Genomic DNA, 20161 nt, shown 5'->3' with positions numbered 1-20161 from the left:
TGCTCCTGGTCTTCGAACTAGTCATTAATGGTCGGCAACATAGGTACCCTTTTTCGGTATGCGTTGCGAACACTTTCATTTTTAGCGTCTCATCTTCTCTGGAGAAGCTCAAATCGAACGGATAGAGCAGATGGTCCAACTACAGAACTTCTTCTTTTTCATTACTTCCATGGTCGTGCCCCGTGGCACGGCAGCACCCGTACTATTGAAATGGTTCGTCAGTAGAGATGTTCCCACTGGTGCCTCTTCTTCCAATGGTACTATAATTCCTATTCCTATCTCTTTATTCCCTTTTTTGGTCTATCTACATTCAAGGAAATTCATACGCTCCATGGACAGAGCAAAAAGTGGAGTGTTGGTCAAAGCAAGCCGCCCTATTCTATTACCAGACAAAATTGGGAGAAGCTCATCCGCTAGAAATGCTTTATTTCGTTTCGTTCCCGTTCTTCATTTCCTTATTATCGAATCCATGGGGGACTTGTCATATTTAGAATCTTTCTGCGGTCTGCTCTGTTTACAATTCTTTCGTACTCTCTTCTCTTTACCACGCGATAGGTCAGCGAAGCGTGAGCGGGCGCTCCGAAGTAAAGGCCAAACACTTCGGCCTAAGGGGAATGAGCAACAAAATGACAAGATGAGGTGCCCCGGGCACCCCCATATAGAAAGAAGGGTCGAAGGTTTTGGGCCTGTAGCTTTCCCCGCCCCCCCCTCGTCGAGTGGTGCTTGTTTGGGGGGTGTGCCACCTGAAATCGGGCTTGAAGCTCTCGCCTTACCAACGAGCCGACTGTTGATGGCTGTTGGTCACGACTACTACAAAAAAGTGAAGATGAATCTTTCTATTTCACATGGAGGAGTGTGCATCTTTATGTTGGGTGTTCTTCTGTCGTGCGACCCGATGGCTTATGTGCGACCTGTGGCCCACGCCTCCTATTCTATTTGTTCAGGGCGGGCGGCGTGAACTCTGATTCGATCCGGGTATTCAATCCCGCCGCTGAGATGCTCAGTTGACTCCTTAACCTTGATAGGAAGATGGCTTATTCCTAAATTCGTGCATAAGGGTAAGGAACTTTGGATGAATTAATGCGAATGGGTGTAAGCCTCGCAGCTCGGAAACACCCAGTGCTGACCACACTGAGAGACACGAAAGCGCAGGTAATGCCAGTTGGCGAAGTGGCGTTAAGCATCCCTAGCGGTACGCAAAGAGAGGTCGTGATGATATCATCTACGTCCGTACCGCTCCTCGTGGAGTAGATCCCGCATCCAACCAACCCTTTTTTTACCAGGGAACGGGAGAATTCCCACTACCGCAGGCAGGCCAGCCGGGCCGTGAGCGCGGTGGGAACGGGCTTCCCAAAAAGCGAGCCCCGGCCCGGGTCAGCATAGAATGGGGGGGGGGACGGCCCTAATGTTGTGTTGGCCGGGTTGCGGGCGGATAAAAGCGGACGTGGGGACTCGGGTCGGGGCACAGCGTAACTAAGATAAGAGAGCCATTCCATTTAGTGCGAGACAGAATGGGCGGGCACAAGCGGTCTGGTGTCCGAGCCGATTGGTCAGACGACGACTACTGCACATATTATATTAGCCGCCTATCCCGGAATGGACTGGGATGGAAACGCGAAGCAACAAGCAAGGGATGAGCGCTTTGTTGCTAAAGCGCATACGTTTTCTTGGTTTGTTTTTTGGGGGTGGGGCAATAAGCTTGCTTCTTCACAAGCTTATCCCCGCCCCCTTTCCTGTCCGTCCCGACCGGCAGCAGTTGGGTCTCCCCATCTCTCCTCAACTTCCCCGGTCTTCGGCCCGAGCTGTATGAGGCAGAAACTCGTCCCACGTACGGTTCGGAGGCCGAGCCCCACCCCTGCAATAATGGTGCAGCTTAGGTCAACTAATACGAATAAGATACAGTTCACTCAACGATTGCCTTTGGGTCCCGAACTCCATATGGGGAAGGAACGTTGTTGTTTGCGAGGTCTCGATCATTTACATGGACCCACTTCTCATTCCATTTGTGGGAATTTTATGATTTATAAACCGTCCCCAACGAGCGAAAGGTTCATGTTTGAACATGATGAATCACTTCGTGCCGACCTGTTGCCCATAAACTTTCCTGCCTCATATGAGAATGGAAAACTGGAAGATTTTCTGATGAAGAATCACGAACATAAGAATTTCTGGTTTAGCATGTTCCCAGAAAGAAGATACTACTGGTCGCGAGAAACGAGGAGCACGACTGAAGTGGCTATACATACAAATCCATTGACGGATCTATATGCTCCGATTGGAACTGGAAGTTCCAGAACTGGCGGCTGGTATACCACCATAATGAAATTGCCTTTTATTTTTAGTATTCGGATAGGATTTCTGTTGGCTTCATCGGGAGGCTCGCGTAGTTTGTTACGTCAACTCCAAAAGGATAAGTTGCATTGGAATCGAGAAAGTTTCGTTCATAATTGCATAAAAGGAGTCAAAATAGTGGCTGCGGCGCGTCGAGGGTTGATATCGAATAACCTTTCGAGCCTTCCCCAATGGATCTCTATCCTCCTTTGAAACCAGTAGAAGTTCACTGACCATCCCTGTCAAACATAACCCAAGGTAGGATCGAGAGGAGAAGAATAGGACTCTTGCTAGTATCATAACCTCTCGATGGGAGAATGAAACCATTAGATTAGTGGAAAGAAGAAAGAATGGGAAGAAAGCAGCCATGGGCAAGCTTTAATTAATATAAATAAGTAGGAGTTACAGCCTTTAAATTAGAGTGAAACGAGCCTTTGACGTAGTCAGAAATTCTACTGCCCTTTCTCTTCTTTCTTTTTTATTTTTTATTCTAGTTTTTTATACTATACGTATAATCACCTTTCCGGGGAAGGGGTAACATAGACGGAGGCACATGTAGACAGATACAGACTTTTGAAATCTTTTGCCTAAGCGAAGTAGATAAGTATGAGGGAAGAAGTATTTTATTGTCCAGCATGATCGGTTTCATAAGTCCAGTTGTGCCAGAAGCTAGAGTTGCCTTTATTAGTGGATAAGGGTGGGTTAGGCATGACATTCTTAATCGTAGACAAGGCGCGCTGCGGAAGAGCTTGATTGCTAACTAATTGCTTGCTTTTAACCAGTGACTGACTTACACGGCTACTACTTTCCTGAGTACCGCTTCAGAATCGTTCCTACTTTCCTTTTTAAAGGTCTTCCTCTCTCTACTAGGATTGACTCGCTTAGAAGTCGAGGGGGTCCCATTTCCATTCCTTTGCCAAAGACCCTAACGACAGCTTGAACTACCTCAAAGATTTGTCTCATTGATCCGAAAAGAAAGGAAAGAAGAGGATTCCTGGGAAGGATAGAGTATATCAGCAGGTTCATCGCACAGCTCACTCCAAAAAGGATTTGAGTGGAAGGTTGAGCGCCCCTTAACGTTTAGAAGTATCCTTTTTTCAACGGTTAGAAACCTTTCTATTCTAAGACGGCTAGGCTAAGTCGAGGGCAGACACAACAGGTCACGAAGAGCTAGAGGATATAGAATTCCTATTTACCGGGAAGAAAAGCGGAAGGAAACATCGGCTCTTCCGAGATCTTATGTAAGGAATACTAGTTCTCTAAAAAGTAGAGCTAAAAGATCTTCAAGAAATGTCTTTCCCGCGGAAGACTCTAACTCCTCATAGCATTACGCTAATCCGCAAATATCGAATGATGCTTCGACAGATTCAGTCATCCATTCAGCTTTGAAATCGGAGACAAGGAAAACTACTTCATAGAAATAGAAATAGAAGCGCCGCGGATCAATATAGAGATGCGAACCAATATCCTTTTCCTGGTGGACTCTGAAGTACTCGTCTTTTGCACAAGGCCTCGTGTCAAATAACATCCAACCACGTCCACGTCCTCCTACCTCGCCCATTTGCGGAGATCATCTACATTTTGCTTCGTGTCGAGCTCTAATCCAAACGTTTTCCTTCGGGAGGGCATTGCTGCTTTCTTTCTGTAGTGAGGCTGGCTCTTAAAAATGAGCTAAACTCTGATAGATTTAAAGGTAAATTTAGGTATTCTTATCTTATATGTATCGAGTGATTGTGAAGCGCATTCAACGCGCTAGATATGAACAAGGCTTGTTAGCATTGGCACGTGCATATGTTGGGTATGATATTTACTTTCCAGCATTGATTTATTTTAGAGGGCGCATCTATCGTGCAGGAATACTACACTTTCACGAGCGGGACTTTGCTAAATGTCTAATATCTTTTCCTATTGGTAGTGGTGATGTTAAGTTCACAGGAAAAGAAGACAAGGAAGAAGCTACTACTTATATGATTGAGCAAGCTGTGGGTTTCCATCATCATTTGGCTTTGCCCTTCCTCCTCGTTTTTCTTTGAGATTGGCAATCTTATCCACTTTTTTACTTTGCTCCACACAGATGAAGGCAAGCTTGTCTTCGCTCTATCTTACCAGGAAAGTAGGAAATACACACCCCTGTTGGTTAAAGCAGACTCGTATGCCTATTCTGATGCGGAGGGATCAGCCACCTCTTTCTGTTCGAAAGATTCCAGACCTGACTTAAAGCCCTCTTTCACAAGACATTTGGTTGATCAGGATTTGGTAAACCTAGAGATCTGATTCTGGGATAGGGTAAATCTGTTCTTTCTGCTTCTGCCTATGCTTGTCTTTTAGCATTCGCCTATGCGGATTGAGATAGATATTGATATCTATCTGGGCGAAAGAGCACAAAAGGGAGTGGTTTGGCCGCTAAGAACTTAACTCCTAGGCGATGGAAATATAGAATCTATGTATGGCTCAGCCATCTCTTCTTGAACTTGCTGTGGAACTTCTCTATCTTTGTCATTAAAGGCTATGTATCCCTTTCCCTCATTAGTACTCAAGCACTAGAACCGCTTACTGATTCAACGACGGTTACTGATATGCCATGTTGATCGTCATTTCTCGTTGAATGGTTCTCCCTCCTGTAGCTCTGTGGGCATTCAAACCAGAGTTTATGCGGTTGGCTATGTCCCTTCTAGAACTGCTGTTTTTAGCAATTGACAGAAAAAGTTCCGTAATCGTCCTATTTTTTCGTCCTTGTGGAAGCGAGAAATGCGTAATTAATAAATATAGTGATGTGATGATTCCATGAATCTCAGAAAAGGTAGGGGTCAAGGACCTTATGGGACTGCAATCGTGCCTGCCAATTGGGGAAGGACGCGGGCCTGGCAACCGCTCGGCTCTAGTAAGGGAAACAGGTATGTCTCACATCATTGCTCGAAGACTGGAAAAACAGCAAGTTAGCTCAGTTGGGTAGAGTGCTGGTCTGTCACGCCAGAAGTCGCGGGTTCGAACCCCGTTTTCCCCGCACGATCTGAAACTAATAGAATAGAAGGGGCCATAAACAGGAGAGTCTTGACCAATTCATTTGGTGTAGTTGAAATAACGGAATTGGAAGTTGTTCGGTCAAGTATAGGAAATTAATATAAGAATGAATAACTTTCTCAATGGTTTATTTTTTGTCTTTTATTTATCTTAATATTCATTCCATTCAGGCCATTCGCAAGCAAGCACGAAAAAGCTTCTATTTCTAAACGGAAACGCCCAGCCCAATACATCGAAACTCATTACCCATGGGCAAAGAAAGCCAGTCGAGAAAAAAAAGAAAACAAACATGGTTTAGCGGATTCGGAATTGTAACCAAGCATCCTGGGTTCTATACCCGATTCAACACTAGAGCATGCAGCCGATCCTGGATACAGAACTATAGAAAGTGTGCAGTGAGGGATCTTTATTGGTAGCCAGTCTTTCACTTCCGCCTCTCCACTCCCATGCCTTTCTTGGTCGGACCAACCCAACCGGCGATTTCCGACAAGTCTTTCTGCTTAGAGCAAGAAGCGGAACAAAAATCAAGCTTTCTTTATTTTCATTTATGGATAACCAATCCATTTTCAAATATAGTTGGGAGATTTTACCCAAGAAATGGGTACATAAAATGAAAAGATCGGAACATGGGAATAGATCTTATACCAATACTGACTACCCATTTCCATTGTTGTGCTTTCTAAAATGGCATACCTATACAAGGGTTCAAGTTTCGATCGATATTTGCGGAGTGGATCATCCCTCTCGAAAACGCAGATTTGAAGTTGTCCATAATTTACTGAGTACTCGGTATAACTCACGCATTCGTGTACAAACAAGTGCGGACGAAGTAACACGAATATCTCCGGTAGTCAGTCCATTTCCATCAGCCGGCCGGTGGGAGCGAGAAGTATGGGATATGTCTGGTGTTTCTTCCATCAATCATCCGGATTTACGCCGTATATCAACTGATTATGGTTTCGAGGGTCATCCATTACGAAAAGACTTTCCTCTGAGTGGATATGTGGAAGTACGCTATGATGATCCAGAGAAACGTGTGGTTTCTGAACCCATTGAGATGACCCAAGAATTTCGCTATTTTGATTTTGCTAGTCCTTGGGAACAGCGTAGCGACGGATAATTCCGAATCTACATAGGTCTAGTCCAGGGGAGGGGACAAATCAATAGGAAATGCTATTTGCTTCTTAATCTTAAGACTTAAGATAAGAAGAAGAACTTTTTAAAAATGAAAGAGTCGGATATCATATCATTTCTTCAAATAAGGAAGAAGAAGTGTTATCGAAGGATTTCCTTCCATTCTTCCTAGTATGGAAGAAGTCAAGAAAAAGTACTGCGTCTCGATCTATACGAAAGGGCACAGGTTTTTTCTTTTGGTTTCATTGATAGCAGAAGAGTACGCTAGCTAGCGGAGCCTGAAAACGCTTGCTTGCGCCCCACCCCTACGCTACGGAAACTATTGCCTATGCTTGCTGCTCGCTCAGTGTCAGTAGAAGGGAAGAAAAGATGGTCACTCCTTTTAGGAACATGGCGAGCCTTACTTACGACTGTTGCACTTCACTCGCAGCTCGTTCATTCACTTGCTCATGAACTCGCAGCTTCGCCAGAAGCGACTAGTCGCCTCCTTTCCTCCGCCGAAAGATGCTTAGCTTAGCCAGACGAAGGAGGGGAGCTGGGGAAGGCCGACGATGGCAATGAGGGGGAAGCTGTCGTAGAAGCTTTGCCCCTTGCTTTACATAAATTGTTATGAACTTACTAAATGACCTTATTTATTCTCCCGGAACGCTAGCAAATCTAATAGTTCCATCTGCTCTTCTTAACTTAACTTAAGAATAAGAACGAAGGCCGCCATCCTTCTTATTCAGGAACCCTTTGTTTGAGGAGGGCGTATCCCAGGGAAGGGGAGAGTGGCCGAGCGGTCAAAAGCGACAGACTGTAAATCTGTTGAAGGTTTTCTACGTAGGTTCGAATCCTGCCTCTCCCACTTGTTGTAGACTTAAGAGAAGAGAAAGTAGGCGGAAGCCTAGGAGGGCCAACCGAGCGAAGCTCTTTCTTTTTTTGGCCGTGCCGTGAAGTGCAATTTTATCGTATGCGTTTTAGAGAGGTTGTCGAAAAAGACGATCTATAGAGATTCCCCATCTATATCCAATCGAGAATAGAAGCGAGTCCAGTTAGTACGGACTTGGGGAAGAGTGGTGGAGCAACTATTGGTTGGTCGGAGAGGGCGAAGAAAACATGACTCTGGTGGGCGTAAAAGAGCAAAACCTTAACGATGTGTGAGCGTTAGCGAGTCTGTCCTTTCTTTCTATCTAGCTGGTACCAACAAAACAAGTCTGTTCTAGCTTTCTCGTGGACAAGATGGCAAAAATTCATCTTTCCTTTGATTTCTTGGTGGTACAGACGGCCGAGCTCCTGCGAGGGGTAGGGTAGATGAGTACCGAGCGGAAGAAGAAACCGGATTGATTGAGAAAGCAGACCGTCCAGAAGCAAGGTTAGGATACCGTCCACCCGAAGAGTACGGGGATGGAGGGAGGAAAGTGGGAATAAACCGTCTGTCAGGTAGGACTGGTGGTAGAGAGGGTATAGATGGTAGATCAACTCTGTTTATGGTGGGGGAAAAGAAACTCTTCTGATCGGACAGGAGTCGAATTAGCCCTCTTTCTATCGCTACGCCCGTTTTGTGCCGTCTATTTTCTTTGGTAACTCAATTTAATTTCTTTTCAGAAACCTAATAAGCCATGCCTGCAACTAGTTATTAAGCAAGGGTAGTCAACTCCACTCTTTTCGCCAGAAGTCTTATTTTTAAGATGGAAAAGAAGGACAGATATATCTTGACTAGTACATCCGCCTTGCCATCCAAATCATTAATCTATTTATTTTATTAGTATTCTGCGTGGATATCCCGACCTTGTTAAGGATAGAGGTAGGGGTAGGTGTTGGGCATGCGGAGACTTAAGACCTTCGTAGGCAATCAGGTATGGCTTTGGTTAAGTGAATTTACGACTCCATCTTCACCAGTAGCCAAGGTAGGCATAATACGCGTGAGCTCTTTCAAGTCTTTCGTGCGGGTATACGTTGAGCTAGTCCTCGTACTCCTTTTCTTAGCTCTTTTAGAAAGAATCTTATTTTTCATCGTGTCAGGTCCTGGATGTAGACTCGGCTATGGTAGGATCGACCTAATTGTGATCATTCTCCGCTTCGTTCGCTGATCTCTTGCTATTGCTTTTTCTCTCTAGCCTTGTCAGGCTGGGCCTAGGGTTTCCATTCCTAAGGCTTTTTCTGTTTCAAAGTCCGACTGCTAGAATTCTTATAATGAAAGTCTTCCTAGCACGGACTATGGCTGCTTATTAATTAAGTAAGGGAAAACATCTTACCATAGGATCGATCATAAGGCCTAGGTCTTTCTTCAAAGATAAGTACTGACCTTTCCTACTGTGTCAAAGCACTTTTGCTAAGCCTCACGCTTAAGCAAGTATTTCATCTGCATAAAGGAGGAAGTAACTTACCCTTGAACAATCGCCTGCTCTAGCATATTGGAAAAGGCGTGCATAGGTTGACTAGTCTAAAAAGAGAGGCTTCCTTATAAGGGCATTGTCGCTCGCTCGGATTCATTTTCCAGGTCCTACATGTTCTAGGACTATAGATGATCCAACATGCCTATAGTTTTCATTATTGTTTTATGCTTTAGCCTCCTTTTATAAGCACTTACTTGGCCCATGCGAGTCGATTTCAAGATGTCAACTTTGACTATCTTTCTCTTCTTACTTTACTTATCCCTTACATTACTTTACCTAGTAACTTTGAAATAGGCATATCTTGTCTACCTTCCATATACCCTAGCATTTCTACTAGTTGTTTTCTTGCATATATCCAACCTGAAATACCATTGCTTCTTGTAGGTTTTTACTTCTACTTTCTTGACTATAATTACCTATACTTGCCATCCCGTCTTTCTATTCCTTTTGAAAGTAAACTTGTGACCCTTCGAAGCTATGAAAAGACCTATTATGTATAGAGCTTGACATGCCAACTACTATAGCTATAGTAAGTACTTCTAGCTATTCCTACTTGTTTTTTTCCTACTTGACTAGTGCTGACTTACTTCTTTGCCTATGAGAATTCTTATTATTCTCCAAACTGTGGTATCTGAAATGACCCACTTTCCTGAGCAAAAGAAAGCTTACTACAGCACGGTCTTACGTCCAGGAATGGAACATTCCATCTCTTCTTGTCCACTGGTATAGAAAGAATATGCATTTTCTTGATGTTTCAAACTAGGACTTTGGATTTCTCCTATATTAAGTTGTTGGGTACGAAGGAGCTTATGTTGCGTATATAGATATTTCCTTATTATTAAGTTGTTGAGCAGGAAGCAGAAGAACTTTTCTTCTATATTCGATTCGCTATTTGGCACAAGGCGAGGAGGAAAGAATAGAAGAAGCATCTGACTCTTTCATGCATACTCCACCTGGATGATATAGATCATACTATTAGGTAGTCTCCGAATCAGTGATCTGTCTTTGATGACATCTATCTGGTACCACGCATGAAGCTTGCTTCGTTCTGGTTTTTTCTGGTGTGTGAAACATTATAGGATGGGGCGAGCCCCAGAAAGAAATCCTGGGCAGTGGTTTACTTGATTTTCTAAGAACTAAGACTGGCGAAGGGAAAGGATGGTAAAGATATTGAAGTACTCACCAAAAACTAGGATGAACCGACAGCTTCGAAAAAAGAAGAAGATTAACTTCCCCTACTACTTACTACTCGACGATTCGACCATTCATGGTTGGTGTGGCTCCTATTCCTCGATATGCCGGACCTTCTTCTACACTACCACAAGTTCGTAGCTTGCAAACTCCCGATTTGCCCATTATTTAATCGCGCCTTTGCTTTGAAAAAAGGTGCTTTCACCACAGCACAGACATGCCAGTAACTGACGAATTGGATGCTCCAGCAGTAGTTCCAGTTCCGAAGGGAAAAAAAAAGGGAAAGTCCCGCTTGTCAACCATGCCTGAGCCCAAAGGAAAAGCAGTACCAATCCGCTTCAAAGCTTCAGTCCTAGCTAGCCTATCTTCGACGTCAGAACCAATTTCTTCAATTCAAAAGCTTTCTTCAGCTCGCCCTTGTGCTTACGCCAGCCTTTGTTCACTTGTCTCGGGCTTACTTCTAGACTTGGATGGACTTCGATCTTCATCTTTAGTAATACCTAACGTTGCTAGGGTCTTCCATGCTTATAAAGTATTACTAAAAAGAATCTTTTTTCCTAGTGTTTAACTTTTTCTCATTCTATTTATACAACCCATTTTCCTTGATACTGGAATCGAGCTACTTCCATTTTTTTAGGTAAAGATCAGGCGGGAAAGCTTACACCACCCATATTCTTCTTTATGTGGCTGACCTATTTGTTCACTTTTCACAAATCATGTAGCAATTTCGAAAGAGAGATCAGGATCAGAGCAAAGAAGCTGCGAAATGAGGGGAGGAGACTCTGCCTCCATAGTATAAGTTGCTATCCACTTATGCTTGGTTTGTGCTTTACCACGAAATCTTGCCTCTCACCATCATGAAAGACAGATGATGATGTCGATTTCTTACTGTCGAGACAGCCTGTCCGAATCCAAATCATTCGACTTCCTCCTTTGCAGTGGCGAGGTCGTTGATTCCTATAAATCAAGATGTTTTGTTGCCTGCTTCTTTTTATGGGCCTTCTCTCTTGGATGGTATTATCCACTTGGTATATTGTGAAAGTCTCTACAAAGACGAAAGGGCCCCATGCCTTCTTTGAAAACGATATCCCTCTTCAACGCTTCCACTAGCCCTAGACTCGGAATACTCTGCTTAAGAGATCCCCCTCTCCGGCCAGAGAGGATTTGAGTACAACATTGATTGCGGAAGATCTTTGTTCCTATTATTTTTAAGCCTAACTAGGCGCGCAGCGGTGAGTGCGAGCTGCTTTCCAGAAATGCTGGAAAAGAGCCAGTAACGCTATCAGTGAATAGAGCTGGTGTAAAGTCCAGCTAAAGTACCATACAGCCCCACAGGTAAAGAGTATGAGTGGAGGGAAGTGTTCTGCTCTTACAGGTACTACGGAACTAGTTCCAAAGAACTGCTAGTGAGGAATGAAAGAGTTTCTAGTGATAGGTGCTGCTATGAGTTAGCATAGCCCCAAAGAAAGTAGTCTGCGATCCCCTTCGAAGTAAGTGAAAGGGCGGAGCGAGCAAACCGGATAGCCCCACAGAGTATCGGCGACGATTTCCCGCATACACCGAATTCAACCGGGATTCAATTTGGAGAAGAATTCAGCATAGAAGCGACTTTGATCTTCGACGACCGAGGCCGTTGGAAGTGCATGAAATAAGAGAAGCGAGCAAGTATTGTGAATATAAAGAAAGTCCGGGTCACACCCAACCCAAATAGAGTGCTTGCAACTCAAAGATGAGCTCGAAAGAAGAGCCCGGCTGGGGAAGTTATATCAGTTCATAAAAAAGTATGTGAATGGCAAGGGAACAGGAAGGCTGGATGAAAGAGGCCTGAAGGACCCCCGCAGTGGAAATAGGGACCCCGGGACAAGGTAGGCCGAATAATAAGGTAAGGGAAGGAAAGGAGACGAACAATATCCATAGAGCCCCCCTATAATTCACGTAATCGCTGGGGGATAGCGTCGGGAGGGGACACGAACAAAGGACGGCGACAGTATAGCACCAAAATGAAGTTCCCGATCATCCTTCAGGTCGACAAGAAAAGGCCAAGGGAAGGTAGCGTGATCAGCTTTTCGGATCAAGATTCTGAGGGCATACAGCGACCTCATGATGATGCGATAGTTCTTGTCCTGAAAATAGGAGGAAACAGAGTCAAACGTGTTTTGGTTGATACAGGGAGTTCGGCGGATATATTATACAAACGAGCATTCGATCAAATGAACCTAGAGCTGCGTCATCTAGGTCAGGTACGAACACCCCTAGTGGGATTCACTGGAGATACTCTGCAACCGTTAGGCAAAATTCCCCTAAGGGTCGAGTTCGGCCCGGTCTTCGGCAATGATAGACTTTCTGGTAGTTGACGCTCCTTCGGCGTATAATGCGATTCTGGGACGAGGAACGTTGAATGCGATAGGGGCGGTAGTATCTACATCCCATCTGATGATGAAATTGATCCCAACGGAAGCAGGAGTGGGAGTAGAGTCCGGTCACCATAAAATGGCGAGGGAATGTTATTTGATGTCTCTGAAGGGGAAGAAGGGGCATGTGGCAGCAGTTGAGAAGGAAGAGGTGATATAAGAGGATCCATGGGACGAACCAAGAGAAGGCGAAAAGGTAAACCGTTAGACCCCCGAAGCCAAGCAGAAGGAAAAGAAAATGAGTGAGCCGACTGAAGAAGTGGAAAAGTGGGAGCCGGGAAAATTCCTAAACATTGATTGCGGTGCGGGTAGAAGAAGGGAAAGGCAGATGAGTGTGAGGGAGCCCTTTTCACCATTATTAATGAATTTTTTTCCATTAGACCTAGCTCTTGAAAAAGCAATGGAACATGCAAATGGGCAGCAACTCTTCTTTTACGCTAGGTATGCCGGTGATCTAGTGTTTAAGGTTTTGGATTTAGGACCTAGATGTCATCGAATGAATGCTCGGTATACTTGCTTTCAGAAGGAAGCTAATCTGAACACTGAATCCAGAAGAAAGAAGCTTTTCTATTTTGAGAGATGAATTCAAAGAGAGAAGGTTGTAGAAGGTAAGTAATCCGATGCGCGTTCAAATCCAACAAGAACGTCTAATGAAATGACGGAAGATGCATATTATTCTCTCGTAGCTGGGGCTAAGAACGATCCTCTTATCCAACTTTCTGTCTGTCCCAAAACCGAACCTTGGTACTGCTCTACTTCAGCATTCTACGACTGAATCCATTCTGGAAATGATGACTTGCCCACAGTAGAAGTTAGTGTCATTTTCCGCTTTTTAGGTGAAATTGGCTTTACTAGTCTCCTCTCTGTCTCTTTCCACTTCTGTCTTTCTAGTGCAAATCTCATAAGTAGAAAGAAAGCGGTAGTTTGAAGTGAGCCGCGCTCTCTCTTTCGGAATTCTGCACCTAGGTACCACTCTAGATTTCTTACTGGCTGACTCAAGTGCTAACTCATAGTGCATAGCATGTTCATAAGCCTTGTTCACACTATTAGGGTAGGGTGTTGAGCAGTGACCATATACTTCACTTCCTCCTTTAAACCACTTAGAAAAGAGGAAAAGAAAAACTTCTCAGTAAGATTAGGGTTTTCCAAGATCAGTCCAGTCCGGCCTTTACTTTTTCAAACTGGCTCATATACTCCCTTACAGATCCAACCTGATGTCATTTTCTTAATTCATCAACTGGGTTACAGATTTGGATGCACAGAAACCTATTCTTGACCTCACTAATCAAGGTGTCCCTATTAGGATGAGGGTTACTGACCACATAACTCCTGTACCACTCACTAGTTTACAACATTGAAATAAGCGATTCTTTTTGCAATGTGTCTCTCAGCGTTTTTTTTTCTCCTTTTTCATTACCCTCTCAAAAAAGATCGAAAGGATTCACTCCGGTGCTGCTTGCTGGTGGAGGTTGACTATCTCCACTATGAATAAGTCTTTCTCGAGTAACTGAGACTCAACGTGTAGGCGTTGGAAGCAGAAATAGGAGATGGGTCGTTCCAGCTCGGCAAGAGGATTCCGGAACATCCAAGTCCTAGCTATAACACAGACAGGAAAGTTTTTTTCTTTCATTGCAATGTCTGGCATCGTTTAAAATAGGCTCGCTACATAGTTGCAGGCTCGCTCGCTCCATTCTTACGCTCGCTGGCTGGTGAGGCAGAGTTGGTATGGCACTGGCTGGCTGCTAATGGTCACTCAGGATCTACTATGCGCGATACGCCGACGACATTTTGTTTGGGATTCCCCGGGCCAAAGAGATATACCTGTTCCATTCCAAGTGAAAGACCAGCAGCTGCGCATACTATTGAACGCGTGCGGCAGGTTTCAATTCCACTTTTCCTGGGCAAACTAGAAAACAAGTACCGATGTCAGGAGATGGAAGTCAGGTTGACGAGGCAGTGACGTAGGATAAGGCTCTTTGGTGAACCAGACTTTGTCTATCTTAGAGATCAAATTGGATGATAGATTTTGCTTTTTTTTTCTTGGGAATGGTCAAAGCCTTTCACGGTTGAGCAAAAGGTTCGAAAACAGAGATCAAAGACTCTGTCCTCGCTTCGATATTGTTTTCATATTGAGGGATTAGTCTGCCATCAGTGGTAGACTGGGGAAGAAGGCCGAGTGGATGCTTTCCAGCAAAAGAAAACATGACGTAGTCATCATGCCTAACAGAGAGATTCGCCTTGGTTCTGTCTATCGCTCTATAGTATAGGGAAAATGACTCCGTTCTGTCTCCATTAGCTAATCAGGCTTGCATAGGAAGGGGAAGGAAGAGATTTTCTTGCTTCAATCTCACGTCCTTTATATATGCTAACCTACCCTATTCCCTGCATACTGATGACTCGCGTTGGCTAACAGCACGTCTTTCAGCAGCTCACTAAAGGATGGGCTATTCATCTCAGTCCTCATGCTTCCGTCTTCATATCCCGCCAGAAAAGAAGAAAGGCGAGTCTTTGCTTTGGCAAAAAGAGAAGGAGCTCTTCTTGCCCATATGGGAGTGGAAGCTTCAGTGTAAGCGGAAGCTAGACTAGAAGAGAGATTCATCCTAGGCTTTGCTTGGCCCTACTCTAGTTTTGGTGCAGCTAACTAATCTTTGGGTCGAATTTCGTGACTTGATGAAGAGGAAGCCGAGTATCTTTGGTCTTGAAGAGTCAGGCCAATCCAACCGCTTGCTCCTGCCCAACTCAGTCTCAGTCGTACCATAATGCGCCTGGACTCAACACTTTTCTTGCTCCAAGACCACCCTCTAGCCCTCATGTCAAATAGATGACAGAATTGTAAACAATCTTAGAATGATTTAAGCTGAGGAACATAGAGGTCTCTCCCACCATTTTTGTCATATACCTCTGGAATAGTGTTGAAATCACACGCCACTAAGCAGGAGCCTAAACCAAGTGGTTTATCTTAGCGTGCTAGCCGCTGCTTCATTTCGTATAGCGATAACGCTTTCTCTTTCTTAGCGCTCCACCCCGCGGGGAACTCTGGTTGCGCTTTGGTTGGCTTTCTCTTTTTTTCTATTTTCTCTGACTTGACTCAGCTTGACCTACTTGACTCAGCGGTTAGAGTATCGCTTTCATACGGCGAGAGTCATTGGTTCAAATCCAATAGTAGGTAAAACCGGCCGAAACCCCCGCTTTTGCCAGCATGACAGCAAGCACAGACTGGCATCAAGGAGTCGAATGACCAAAGCATCGGTTGCTTCCACGAGACTAAACAATCAATGACCAATAAAAGACCAACGAAACGACGAGTGAGAAAGATAAAGAACGCGACGTGGTTCATTGAAGTAGAGGTTTGATCGAGGATTGGAGAGGAGAGGTGGAATAAAAAGCTCGGGATGGATTTTTGAGTCTTTGTGCGAGCCGTATGCGGTGAGAGTCGCACGTACGGTAAGGAGGGGGGTTCGCGTCTATACGTGTAGTGTGGTGGTTGGGCCTACCCACCCTATTTGTTCCATGATCTATGGGTCTACTGGAGCTACCCACTTCGATCAATTAGCCAAGATTTTGACCGGATACGAAATCACTGGTGCTCGATCTAGTGGTATTTTTATGGGGATTCTTTTTATCGCTGTAGGATCCCTATTCAAGATTACTGCAGTTCCTTTTCGGGCGGCTGTAGGACGGACGGCCCCCTATAGGTAGTAGGGTAGGATGGGTGGTACCGCTCAGATAGCGGCCAATCCTCCTAACTGCGCGCGGGCCGGGCTTAGAGCGCGTGAAACTCATCACTACCTCGTAAGGGCGTTGAGACCATAGCATGTTACACAAAAGCGCCGCTTTCTCTGGAGTGTTGTCACACAGCTGCCCGACTAGAAGAGCTACTCGCTCTGTAGTGTTGTCACACAAGATAAGCACGCCGCCCGCCTGCTGGCCGGGCGAATCGAAGTTATCTTCCGGTCAACTGTCCGCCCAGTCAAGTGCAAAAAACACAGTGGAATCACGCAACGCACGCAGCTGGTGTGCTTCCTGCCCACGAGGAAAGAAGAGCGGCAAGGTTCAGATTTGACTGTTTGCAGCATGGGAGCTGATTACCCAAAAAATCCCTGGGAAAAAAGAAAAGATATCTCGGTAACGAAAACCATAGGAGGCTGTATTGGCGAGATCCAAGGGTTCACAGCAGCCCAAAAGAAAAACCGCCTGGAAGTCCGAGGACCTTTAGTACCGTACCGAACCAGCAGCCTTCGCGCCAAGCGACGACCGCCCTTGTCCCTTTCCTTTTTCCATTCAGCCTACTTCTTAGCTTTGTTCCGTCAGTCTAAGGCAAAGTCCGTGACGAAGATCTTTCTATCAATAGATAGGAATGAGTGTTCGTTATAGGGGATAGGATCCATCTGCTCTCTCTCTCTATTTTCTTTGATGCAATTTAGAGAGAAAGAGCAGTGCGAACTAAAAAAAAAAGAGAATCGGGAGATTAAAAGATACATAGACATATACAGTAAAGGGATGTATATATTATTCCTATATATATCATCTATCTATGAAAAAAGTAAACAGAGTTCGTTTTTGGGTTCCCCGAATGGATTGGATCGTTTCTGCTTCTGCCAACGAAATGAAGGCCTAGCCCCTTCCGAATGCTTCTCCGATCCTGAACGCGAAGAGAATAAGATGCAGCTCCCCCTCCCTCTGTCTTTTTCCGCTTTGCTAATCTTCCCCTCTAACGCGGGCCGGGCTTAGGCGGGCGCGGGAGGAAGAAAGAAAGTCGAAGAGCGTCTTCTCCTTTGTCCTTTTTTCAGTGCAACACAGGAAAGCACCCTCTTTTTGTAATCTCTGCTGCTTCCCAGAGGCTTTTTTTTGTATTGAACGCATGGCGTAGCTAGGACCCCCCCAATCATGTTTGAGCCTATGTTCACCCGGGGCTCAAAAAGGAGAATTCCGGAATGCCTGCCGACGTTCAGATAAGGTGCATATCCCTTACCACTAAAGGAAAGGCTCGACGAAGGGGGGGAAGGGTAAGGAAAACGCTTTCGGAGATTGATTTGTTTTTCATCGAAAAGGAAGAAGGCCGAGGGGATAGCAGCCTTCCTTCGGGCTTTGCCTGCCGACGTTCTAATAAAGAATTCCGGCTCGGCCCGGGAAAGCGCTGGCAACAACATAAAGAAAGGGGTCCATGTAGCTGCTGCGCCCGCCCACTGAGCAGCAGGTTCGGCATCTACTACAATACAAAAGAAAAGAAAAGAACTTAACAAAGTGGAATGTCCGACTACACCCAAAGAAAAGAGAGAATCCACTTCAGATAACCACGTCTCTGCTAGGCAGCGTGTGGAATGGCCGAGAGCGGACCAAATGGATATATAATCCAAGCCGAGAGTGGAGTTACGTGAACAGCCGTCTGATGGAAAACAACTTTCACGTTCGGTTCAGAGAGCACTTTTTTCGTTGAGAATAAGTCCTTCCCTTTTGTGTGAATTCCCCAGCGGCGAATTAACCAACTTGTGGGGCCCTATCTATTCAATCTCTCGAGCCCCAAGAAAACCCCCCTCTCCCTCGGACTCAATCTCTCTTTTGACTCTATATATGTGGGCACCTGATATCTATGAGGGTTCACCCACCCCGGTGACAGCATTCCTTTCTATTGCGCCTAAAATCTCTATTTCTGCAAATATGTCACGTGTTTCTATTGTTGCTTCCTATGGGGGTACATTACAACAAATCTTCTTTTTCTGCAGCATTGCTTCTATGATCTTAGGAGCACTGGCCGCCATGGCCCAAACGAAAGTAAAAAGACCTCTAGCTCATAGTTCGATTGGACATGTAGGTTATATTCGTACTGGTTTCTCATGTGGAACCATAGAAGGAATTCAATCACTACTAATTGGTATATTTATTTATGCATCAATGACGATAGATGCATTCGCCATAGTTCCAGCATTACGGCAAACCCGTGTCAAATATATAGCGGATTTGGGCGCTCTAGCCAAAACGAATCCTATTTTGGCTATGACCTTCTCCATTACAATGTTCTCATACGCAGGAATACCCCCGTTAGCCGGCTTTTGTAGCAAATTCTATTTGTTCTTCGCCGCTTTGGGTTGTGGGGCTTACTTCCTAGCCCCAGTGGGAGTAGTGACTAGCGTTATAGGTCGTTGGGCGGCCGGAAGGTTGCCATGAGTAAGGTTGGGAGACCGAAGGCTGTTTTCCGTGCACCGGACACGTAGCTTACCGAATCAGTTGCAACACAGATGGGAATGCATGCTACGAAAGACAGGGTCGAGTCTGATACATCAACCGTCGACTCCATATCCTTGTACGAGTCCACAATCACTACACGAGATGAACCTGGGTTTGGTGAATGGAAGTTGGCCTTAGGTGTAATAGGACTCCCAGTTACTGCGCGCGATCGTATACTGGGGTGCTCCCCGTCGGTTGTTGGAACGACGCGAGCCGGGCCTCGATTCCTTTCATAAAGATGAAGGGACAGAGGTGACTAATTCCCCATCTCATTTGGGGCGGAAAACGAATCGACATCTCGATGTGATACAGCCCTTTCCATTTTCGTTGGGAAAGAACGGCGAAGTCCATCCGAACCCTCCAATGAAGAAATAAGAGGAGAGCAAAGCGCCAATGGCGCGCGAAGGCGGAAGGGGCACGGAGAAATAAAGAAGTGTGGAGGAGAAGCAGCTTCGCTTCCTGGGCCCAAAGCAGTGCTTTGTTTCCTGGCCAAATCAAGGATTTGGGGCTGATTGCAAAAGATATCTGAATAGAAAGATAGATCCATCCATCTATCCAGATATCTAAAAAAGAATCGATTTTGATTTCATGAAACCTTTGATTCAAAGAACTGCGCTTAGCCCCCCCGCTCATGAAACGGCTCTGCTGCAATGGATGGCAGAGGGTCCGTAGTACCCGAAGCACTGGAGTGATCCAGTAGCCGGGAAGGGGCCTAGAAGTGCCTACTACTACACCACACTACACTTGGCTCTACACATTTACAGAGCTTACCCCTGTCCAGTGTCTGGCAGAACGTTGGGGGCTTCAATCGTCGACTCGTTATCCCCATCTCAGCCCAGGCTAACGGAGCCTGACTTATTCAGGGGAGAGAGTGGAGCCTATCGAAGCACTCTTGAGAGTAAGATCCTTGGCTCCTCTTCATTCTCTACAGGGGTCTCTGCCCACATGGAAGCGGGGCAGAGATGGATAAGATCAAACACGGGAATAAGAAGCATTTAAAATGCCTTTTTTATCATTTTTATAGAGGGGGATGGATAAAGTGGGCAAAACAGACTCACATTTTTCAATCGAAAAGATGGGTTCCTTTTTCGTCTCGACAAAGAAAGAATCATCTTGAAAACGCTCCTAACCCCTTCGTAGGGCCGTGTATAGTAAGTGATCCGAACCTGCCCGGAGCGAGCCCCCCCTTAGAGGCAAGTGAAGTTGGTGAGCCGTATGATGGGCAACTATCTCCTGCGGTTCGGAGAGGACTCAGCTGTTAGTTAGTACCCCCTTGGTTTCGGGGTGGACCCTTTCACTCTATTTTATTATATACGCTTAGCGAAAAGAATGTTTTTTGATAGACCTAGGACATGGATTCTATATGAACCAATGGATCGTGACAAGTCGTTACTACTAGCAATGACTTCCTCTTTCATTACTTCATCCTTTCCATATCCCTCTCCCTTGTTCGATCTTACTCATCAAATG

At 45.3% G+C, this 20161-nt stretch overlaps 1 protein-coding gene and 1 non-coding gene across 2 annotated transcripts; both read left to right on the top strand.

Moving 5' to 3' along the window:
* Nucleotides 1-5869: 5869 nt before the first annotated feature.
* Nucleotides 5870-19425, top strand: LOC118474440 (NADH dehydrogenase [ubiquinone] iron-sulfur protein 3). The gene has a single exon (XM_035963724.1). It carries the CDS (start codon nt 5900-5902, stop codon nt 6470-6472), a length of 573 nt encoding a protein of 190 aa, XP_035819617.1. The 5' UTR covers nt 5870-5899; the 3' UTR covers nt 6473-19425.
* On the top strand, nt 7251-7333 carry TRNAY-GUA (transfer RNA tyrosine (anticodon GUA)). The gene has a single exon. It is a non-coding gene; the product is annotated as a tRNA-Tyr (tRNA).
* Nucleotides 19426-20161: the final 736 nt, after the last annotated feature.

This window comes from Zea mays, unplaced genomic scaffold, assembly GCF_902167145.1.
Source record: "Zea mays cultivar B73 unplaced genomic scaffold, Zm-B73-REFERENCE-NAM-5.0 scaffold_277, whole genome shotgun sequence".
Taxonomy (NCBI): domain Eukaryota; kingdom Viridiplantae; phylum Streptophyta; class Magnoliopsida; order Poales; family Poaceae; genus Zea; species Zea mays.
The sequence above is the reverse complement of the archived record's forward strand: the minus strand, read 5'-3'. Positions and strand labels throughout refer to the sequence as shown.